General features: G+C 35.2%; 1 protein-coding gene across 1 annotated transcript; it reads right to left on the reverse strand.

Annotated features, from left to right (window-relative positions):
* Positions 1–6,150: 6,150 nt before the first annotated feature.
* Positions 6,151–7,128, reverse strand: LOC127561304 (olfactory receptor 6Y1-like). The gene has a single exon (XM_051996586.1). It carries the CDS (start codon positions 7,126–7,128, stop codon positions 6,151–6,153), a length of 978 nt encoding a protein of 325 aa, XP_051852546.1.
* Positions 7,129–9,959: the final 2,831 nt, after the last annotated feature.

The raw sequence follows: 9,959 nt of genomic DNA on the forward strand, positions 1-9,959 counted from the left end.
GGGTGGATTTGGGAAGTAATCTGATGTTGGGAAACTGATGAGCTAAATCTTAAAAAGGATCCCCATGTAGGAAATCGAGTGGGGAACCTGAGGGAAGTTTTTTTCTACGGGGCAGGAGTGGGGGAAGGGTGGCCATGTGGAATCCTCTCCTCCCCTCACCCCCGAGTATGTTCCTGCCACTTTTTTTCTTATCTGATTGCGGCAAGGCAGCAAACTGTGATTTTTAAGGACATGCTTACTTTTAGGTTAAATGATTGAATATTTGTTTTTTTGATAGATAAAAGTTTTCTTGGTTGAGGAATATGGTCATAAATGTGATCCATACTTTGGTCCGAGTATTTCTAAAAGTTTTAATTGCTATGTTAAAAACCTCCTTGAATTCTTTTATGTGGAATTGGGTCTTTTGTAAAAGTTTAAATTGATTGTATTGGGTCATCCTGAGGTTATTGAAAAGGCCTCTGAACATAATAGTTTTTTTTTTCCTTTGTCCTTTGAAAATGTTTCTGTTATGGACAATATGCAGTTTGGGATATTTTTCTATGTATTGGGTATTTTAAAAGCAAAATGATTTGTATGTATAATGTTCACTCATGTAACATCTACCTAGATATGATAATTGTTCTAAGTTGTGAACTTACTGAGACAAAATTTCTTTCTGTTATGACTTATAAGGATATGATAAATAATTGTTTAAGATTTATCAGAAATTTGATTAATGACATCTGTTATTGGAGGTAAAAGTTTTTGGGCTTAGAGTTAATTAGTTAATGCTATTTGGGAGTTTTAAAGCTCCACCCTCTGACAATTACTGGGACAATTGATAAGCAGTTAAAACTCAACTGCTTATGTTATATTATAGTTATGTTCTTGAATTTTTCCTTCTGTAACTGATCTCTCTGATCAGAGCAATGGCCAATAGAATTGTTAATGCAATTCAGTTATGTCATGCCTTGCCATGTCTGGTCATATGTAATCATGTATCCTAAATGCTTGGGCAACTAAGTATTTCGTCTGGTCATCTGTCTGTTACTGGATATTTGTGTTCTGTTCCTTTAAAGTTCTACATGATAAGTGGACAATTAATAGGGATCTGTAAGACTGCAGCCGTTTGCTTGTCCTGTAAAGCAAATTCATCTCTTCAATAGGAAACTGCTGGCCAATTTATTTTGGCCTCCTCGTATTTTGCAACAGTTTGTTGAACTGAGTCTTTCTATCTGAGACTGAGCTAATCTTTATGTGTTAGATTTGTGTTTTTGTTCTAGATTTTGGTCAAATTACAGATATTGGCTTGCTTCTGGAACTGGGATCAGCTTTGATCAGCTTTGATTGTCACCACGGCACACACCTACTCTTCAAGGAATGAGAGCCTCCTATCACTTCACAGTCTGAAGCAGCAGTTTTAAAAGGAGACCATGGACTGGACCCTGCATCGAGTGTACTTTGGACTGATATAAGGAACTTTGGGAATGGTTGATGACTGACTGTTAAACCTTGCCTGGATCATCTATTACTGTGTGTTTAAGATTTGAGATGGGATTTGTTAAAATTGTGTAATTATTGCTGCTATGTTTAAGGGCTTTTTAGGAAATGCTACTGTATTAGTCTGTTATGTATAGGGATTTTGATTCACTCTCAGAATTTATATGGGGAATGGTCATTTGATAATTCCTTTCCGTGAGAAAAAAAAAGGGGGGGGGGGAGATAGAGATAGAACATTGGGGAAACTGGTATATATTTTTTCAAAATACCTGAAAGAATGGGAACGCCTAGCTCCTATTCACATTGCCTTAAGCACTTTTGCCCCACCCCCTATCTCACTAGTAAAGAATTTGGATGCTTTAGTTTTAGAATCCCTTATTTTGTTAAAATTCCCCTGGCAGACTCAGTTTTGGGATTATTAATCCTGGTATCAAAACTGGTTCTCAACCTCCCCCTGGCTGACAACCTTTCTTCCTACTTTTCTGGGACCGTTTGTGGCTATTCTTCTTATTTCTTTCGGACCTTGACTGTTTGCTAAATTAACTGGTTTTGTTAAGTCCCAGGTGGATGTTGCCATTCAGAAGAGTACTCACATGTTCTATCAAAGGCTCCATACTCCTGAGTCGTTGGAACAAATGCAAAATCCACTTTTTGAGCCTCTGCAGTTTGCCAATTTAGAGGCCGAACTCAACACCCCCTGGTATCGCAGATGCTGTCGAGATAGTTAAGTGGGCCTAAAGCTGTGACAGGATTATTGCGACTCTGCGATCTGCTATATGCTGGCTTTATGCTGCAGGATTATCCTATGACGGGATTATTGTGAGCCTGCCCCTAGTAGGGGTGGTGTCAGCTCGCATAGCCTAAGACAGGAGTCCTGCCAAATGAATTAGGTAGGCCGCAGGTCCAGATGCACGTCACATAGCCTAAGACAGGCCCTCCACCGACCTATAATTCATCGTGCATATAATAAGGAAGGGGGATATATATACTAATAAAAATAATATTCACAAATGTCCATTTTTTCTTTACTTCCTTGTAAATTGTTCTTTAGTTTTCTGCTGTGCACTTTATTTACTTTATTCTCCCCCCCACCTTCTTTTTACTCTCCCACTACCCCAAGCAAGCTACAGTTAAAAGATTTATTTACGTATACATATGTAAATATATACATACATATACACATTCACAGAACTCTCCCCCACATAGACACATATCTTTCCTAAACCTGCTGATTCTTTAATTAAATTCTGCTCCATAACTTGCCTTGCTGTTACTTAACATCACCCCACCAAGAATCCCTACCTTGTCTTCTTCCCTCACCCTTTGCCTTCCCCTTCATCCATCCCATCTCCTCTTATTTCTTTATAGATGAAGTGGGATATATCCTTCATGGTATATATGTATAGTCTTCTCTATTGAACCCATTCTGAGTATGTTTTCAGAACTATAAACCCTTTTCCTCACTCTAATGTCTTTGTGTCTATTCTTCCTCTGCAGCTCATTTGTATAACACAATTAATATTTTTACCTTAACTCTGTCAATTTTTCTTTGAGCTACCCTATTGATGTAAATCTTAAACATATAGTACACATTTCCAGTGCAAAAAATAAATAAATAATCTGTCCATGTTTAAACAGTTTGTCCATGTTGAATTCCTTGAAATTCATCTTTGATATTAGCTCTTTTATGTTAAACTGTTAAGTTCTGGTTTGGTTGATAGAAAGTCCTGAAAACCTGCAAGTCATTGAATATCCATTTTTTCCTCTTTCAAAATTATGGATAATTTTGCTGGATATGATACTTTTGGATATAGGCCAATTTTTTTGACTGCCCGTAGATATTATTCCAGGACCTACAATCTTTTATTGTACTTGCTGATAAATTTTGTACAATTCTAATTGTAGCTCCAGAATATTTGAATTTTTTTTTTTCTTTTTTCTTGCAAAATTTTCTCTTTGATCTGGGAATTTTAAAATTTGGCAATAATCCTCCCATGTGTTTTACACAAAGAATCTCTTTGAAGTGGTGATCAATGGATTTTTTTCTATTTCTACTTTCCCCTCATATTCTATCATTCCAGGAAATTTTTCTTAGATTATTTCCTGCATTATCACATCAAGGTTCTCTTGTTAGTTATAACTTTCTGTCAATCCAATTATTCTTTTTTTCTTTTTCTTTCTTTCTTTCTTTTTCTTTCTTTTTTTCTTTCTTTCTTTCTTTTTTTTTTTTTTTTTTTTGTTGTTGTTGTTGAGTCAACTGAGGTTAAGTGACTTGCTTAGAGTCACACAGTTAGGAAGTATTAAGTGTCTGAGATCAGATTTGAACTCAGGTCCTCCTGACTTCAGATCTGGTACTCTATCAATTCAATTATTCTTATATTTTTTCTTCTTAATCTATTCTCCAGATCTATCGTTTTTCTTATGTTTCACATTCTATTCTATTTTCTCATCTTTTATCATGTTTTATTATTTTTTTGGTTTCTAATAGTTTCATTGGCTTCCCTTTGCCTGATTCTAAAGAATTTTTTTTCATCATTGAGACCCTGTAGCTCCTTTTCTATTTAGTTAACTTTTTTTTTTCATAATCTTGTTTTTCTGGACTGGTTTTTATTAATTTTTTTTTAGTTTTTCCTAAATGTCTCTCATTTGATTTTTAAATTCTTTTTTGAGTTCTTCTACAATTCTCTTTGGGCAGGGAACCATTTCACATTACTCTTAGGGGTAGAAACTTTTTTTTTTTTTAATTAAAATGTCCTCCTCTGAAGATGAATCCCAGTCTTCCCTGTTCCCATAATATATATACATACATACATTATAGACATTTATATATTACACATGGGTGTAATTAGGTGTCCCAAGTTTTGTTGCCTTTAAAAGGCATTCATCTTTAAAAGGTAAATCTAGCCTATTAAGATTCAAAATTTTGATTGCTAAATTTGATTTTTCAAAATCATGTTGAGCTGTAGACTTATATTAGTAAAACATAAATTTCCCCTCATTCCCTGTGTAATTAATTTACCATAATTTAGAATCATTTTAATCTATTCATTTGAGAATAGCAATTTGAGGAGCTGAGTTTTTTCTGGACTTCTCATTTGTGAAACAATACAAAAGCTTACCTTCCTCTAGCTCTTTAGAAAATTATGTTATATTTAAATTGAACTGTTTGATGTTTCATGTACATGGCATTCCATCTTTATGTCTTTGTACAGGCTTTTCATCAAATCCAGAATATTATCCTATCTCTATTTCTTGGAAATCTTAGTTTCCAAGGCTCAACTTAAGAATTACCATCTTCAAAAAGCCTGGTCCTTTCTACTCTGATTTTTGGTGCCCCATATTTCAGTCACCACCTCTTTATTTTATAAAAATCCTATATTTACTTATCTGTGACCATGCTATATTTTCCTAGTAGAATGTCAACTACTTGATGGTAGGGACTGGTTCAATTTTGTCTTCCTATCCTTCCTATACCTTACATGGTACTCATATATTGTAGATAAGTAAAATATTCTTTTTTATTGATGGATAAAAAGATGAATTGATTGACCACTTGTAACTCATAATGCTTTTTATCAATTAATTAGTATACTTTTGTTATGTGTAATATGTACATAAAGTGCAGGCGAAGTAATAATGATAAAAACTTACATTTTTATAGCACTTTAGAGTTATAAAGTACCTTACATATATTTTCTCTTTTGATTTTTACAAACATCTCTATGAACATGACTAACATCAAATATATATTTTACATGATTGTATATATATGACCTAATACAAATTCCTTATTGTCTAAAAAGGAGGAAATGAGGGAGACATGGAGAAAATTTGGATTATGTACTGTTATTGTGTAATGTTCCTCTGGTACTGATCACTTCACTAATCATCAGTTCATTTATGTCTTTCCAGGTTTTTCAGAAATCCATCTGATGAACAACAGTCTTCCATTACATTCACATACCACAATTTGTTCAGCAATTTCCCAATTAATTGGCATCCCCTCTATTTTCAAGTCTTTGCCATAACAAAGAGAACAGCTGTAAATATTTTTGTACAGATATTCCTTTCCCCCTTTTTATTATCTCTTTGGGATACAGATCTGGTAGTGGTATTTGCTGGATCAAAGGGTACAGTTTGATTGCCATTTGAACATAGGAACTCAAAACTTTTTTAATGAATGTTAAAAGTTGCTTTTATCTATAATTGACAAAAATATTATTTATCTATAGTTGGGGAAATATTAAAAAATCAAATTACTAAAATAAACTTGATATAGAACCAGAAAAAATTCTTTGTGAGTAGATAACACATGCTATCATCACATCTACCCTCACTTCTATTTTACAGATGAGGAAAAATAGAGAGATTAAGTGACTTGTTCAAAGATAGTGGAAGAGTCATACTTGAAACACCCTTCTGATTTCAAGGCTAGTGTTTCTTCACTATCCCACATCTTCTCCTTCAAGAGAAAAAAAAAAGACATTCTTAGAAATCTCTTCTAATATTTATTTTCTCTAATTCTTTATGGTGAGCACTAATTCCTTAGAAGTGAGAATTAACAATGAGCAATTTATGGAATAATGGGAAAAGCTAAGTACAAGTGGGGCCAGGAAGCTATCATGCAAAGATTGAGTTTTGAGACTGAGTCATAAAGACTCTGTCTGACAGTCAAGTATGCAAAGCTCTGTCTTCCCCATTTCCCCCAATTCTGCAAAGAATGGTCTTTTTCAAGGCCACCTTTACCTCTCGGTTCCTCAGGCAGTAGATGACTGGGTTAAGGAGAGGGACAATGACTGTGTACAGTACAGAGACCACCTTATTGGAATTGTAGGCATACATGAGTTTGGGTCGAGCATAGGTGAAGAGGGTGGTGGAATAAAAGAGAATGACAACTGTGAGGTGAGAAGCACAGGTGGAGAAGGCTTTGTAGCGGCCCTGGGCAGAAGGAATCTTTAGGATGGTGGTGATGATAGCAACATAAGATGCTACCACTATACAGAGTGGGACAGCAATAACCATCAGAGCCAAGAAAAAGTCTACCAGCTCAGCCTGGGAGGAATCCTCACAGGAGACATTGAGGAGTGGGGAGATGTCACAGAAGTAGTGGTTGATGTGGGGCTTGCCACAATAGCGGAGTCTAGCAATGAAAACCATCTTGATCATGGCAGTCATCAGGCCACAGAACCAGCAGCCCCCAGCAAGGGCACAGCAGAGCTGGTTGCTCATAATGGCTGGGTAGCGGAGTGGGTTGCAAATGGCTACATAACGGTCAAAGGCCATAACAGCAAGGAGTATGTACTCAGTACAGACAAAGGTAACAAAAAAGTAGAGTTGGGTCATGCAGCCTGCAAATGAGATGCTCTTGTCATGGCTGAGGAAATCCACCAGCATTTTGGGACTGATGACAGTGACATACCACATCTCTAGGAAGGAAAGATGGCTCAAGAAAAAGTACATGGGCTTATGGAGTTGCCCATCACTACGGATGGCAAGGATGATCATAAAGTTCTCCAGCAAGGTCAGCAGGTAAGCCACCAGAAAGAGTGAGAAGAGGAGTAGCTGAATGGTAGGCTGTGTGGGGAATCCCAGAAGGATAAATTGGGTGGTAACTGTCCAGTTGTCCTCCCCTTGGAGCTTGGTATTCATAGTTAGCTGTGGGGATAAATAAGGTCAATTTATGCTACACCCTTAGTACTCATTCCTGCTTCTCCCTTCTGTTGCTGGTGACAGTTTTGCCTGCTTTTAAAAGTTAATAATTTTTAGAGCATGATGTATAGACTGCTAGTTCTGAAGTCATGAACATTTGAATTCATATCTGTCTAAAGATACTTACTAAGCAAACTATTTAACCTCTCTCAACCTCGGTTTTCTCATTGGTAAAATGAGTATATAATAGCAACTTCGGGGAGGGGGGACTTATTGTGAGAAGAAAAGGAGTTGACATATTTGTAAAGGATTTTGTAAACCTTAAAGTCCTATATAAATGTGTTTGATGTTTTTATCATTTCTTCTTAATCTAGTCTAAATTTCTAATTCTATAACTGAGGAAATTAAGAGACAATATGGTACCATATAAAAAGTATCAGAAAGAGCACTTGATTTGGAAAAAAAAATCTGGACGAGATTACTGTCACTATTATTAACCACATAACTATGCAAAATAACTTCAGTATTCTTATCTACAAAATGAACAGAGCTATGGTTATATAACCTGAGTCAGAAAGACATGAATTCAAGTTTTACCTCATACATCTATGTCTTTAATGCTGGTCAAATTACTTAATTTCTCAGCTCTCCTAGGTAATCTTCCATAGACGATAAATTGAAGAGTAGGAGATGAATCAATCTGCATTGACAAATTGAGTTTTTTTTTTTTTTTTTTTCCCACAAATTCCCTTTACCAAAGAAAGCACAGGCCTGGCTCAAAGACATCCAAAATGGGAGAATTATATCTGTGTTAACCTACCTAACAAATGTAACTAGTAGAAGTTAATCTTATTATTATGGTGCAGTTTATATTTTTTTTGACAGTTTCATCTCCCTGTTGAACTTTCCCATGCCTAATTAAGTACTTTATATACAAATAGTCACTAAATAAATGTTTGTTCAATAAATCACAGGGAACCATTATTACTCCTTCAGAAAATTCCCAGTGCAAGTTTACCCTATTCTCCCCATTCCATCACAATCCAGACAATTCCCAGCACATACCTTTTGGGGATACCAACTTTAGTTATGGATCCTTTTGCATATTAGTGGAAAACAAGACAAGCTATTGTTTGATTGTTGGCAGTTGGCAGCATAAATCACAGAGTTTTTTGAAACCTTTTTGAAAGCTGATAAAAGAAAATACCAGTTAGCTCTACAAAGAAAAAAGGCAAAGGTGAGGAATGAAGAGTACTATCCTTGTTTTTGATTTTTGTAAAATCCAAAGTGAACAGGTTATTAGATTATAATACCCATTTGATAAATGAGGAAACCTTAATGAAATTAAAGACATTTACCTTACAGCACAAAGCAAGTTAGAGAAAGGGGCAGGACTCAATATTGGATCTTTGTTGCATTTCCTTCTCTATTGTGGAAAAAACAAAACCAGAGAATCAGTCATTTTTGGTAGACATAGTATTTTGGATTATCTATATTCTCTAAACAGAGAAAGAACATGAGAAAAAGACAGGGAAATAGAGAACCATAGTATATGTTCAGAGAGCAATGAATAATTCCATTTGGCTAGATGGCAGGGTAGATCTTAGGAAATAGTTGGATATGAAATACTCTAGAGAGATAGGTTAGAGTTAGATCATGAAGGTCTTAAATGTACTTATCTAAGCAATAGAAAACCACCAAAAAATCTTAAAGGAGAGAGCATGATCAGAGGCATTCTATAGGAAGATTCCTATAATAATGATAGCATGTAGGATGGATTGGAAGATAAAGATATTGGAGCACTTAAACCAAGATGAGTGATGATGAAAAGTTTTACTGGATACTGACAATATTAAAAAAAAAATAAAACTTGCCAAAAATCGTAAGAAGGTAGAACCAGTGAGATTTGCAAATGATTATGAAGCAAGTGGAAGACAGAAGCAAAGAAAGGGAGAAGTCAGATATGGGTTCCAAGTTTTCTAGGTTTAATTGACTAGGATAATAGTGCTGCCATAATTTTTAAAAATGGGTCAGCTAGAGTTGTACAGTGGACCGTGTGCCAGGCTTGGAGTTAGGAAGATTCATCTCTTTGAGCTCAAAATTAGTCTCAGATACTTACTAGCTGAGTGACCCTGGGAAAATCACTTACCCCTATTTGCCTTGGTTTCTTCACTGAGAAAATAACCTAGAGAAGGAAATGGCAAAGCACTCCAGTAAATTTGCCAAGAAAACCCTTAATGAGGTCAGAAAGAATTAGACACAACTGATTGTTGTTTTGAATAACTCAGGGGGTTGAAAATCAAGAAATACAGAAAAAAGAGTTAGTTTAGGAGTATGATAATATATAAGTTTGAGGCATCTTAAATTTGTTGAGATAGTCAAAAGACACCTACTAAAAGAGAGGCCATAGAGAATGAATAGAAGGGAATTTCTGGTATAACTTTATGGAATACTTATATTTAGGAAGTAGCAATAGAAGAATCATCAGAGGAGAGAGTGAAGGAAGTAACAGAAGAGTAGGCTATTATTATTAAGCTTATTATTTCTATTATTCTCACTAGATCATAAACTCTTTGGAGTCAGAAATCTTTATGGAATACTTATATTTAGGAAGTAGCAATAGAAGAATCATCAGAGGAGAGAGTGAAGGAAGTAACAGAAGAGTAGGCTATTATTATTAAGCTTATTATTTCTATTATTCTCACTAGATCATAAACTCTTTGGAGTCAGAAATCTACATTTTCTTGTTTACATCCTCATGTGTATAGCACAGTGTTCTCCATACAATGTGTGTTTTTTAAAAATATTTGTTTATTGATTTAAATGATATA

This window comes from Antechinus flavipes, chromosome 4 (genome assembly GCF_016432865.1).
Source record: "Antechinus flavipes isolate AdamAnt ecotype Samford, QLD, Australia chromosome 4, AdamAnt_v2, whole genome shotgun sequence".
NCBI classification, from domain to species: domain Eukaryota; kingdom Metazoa; phylum Chordata; class Mammalia; order Dasyuromorphia; family Dasyuridae; genus Antechinus; species Antechinus flavipes.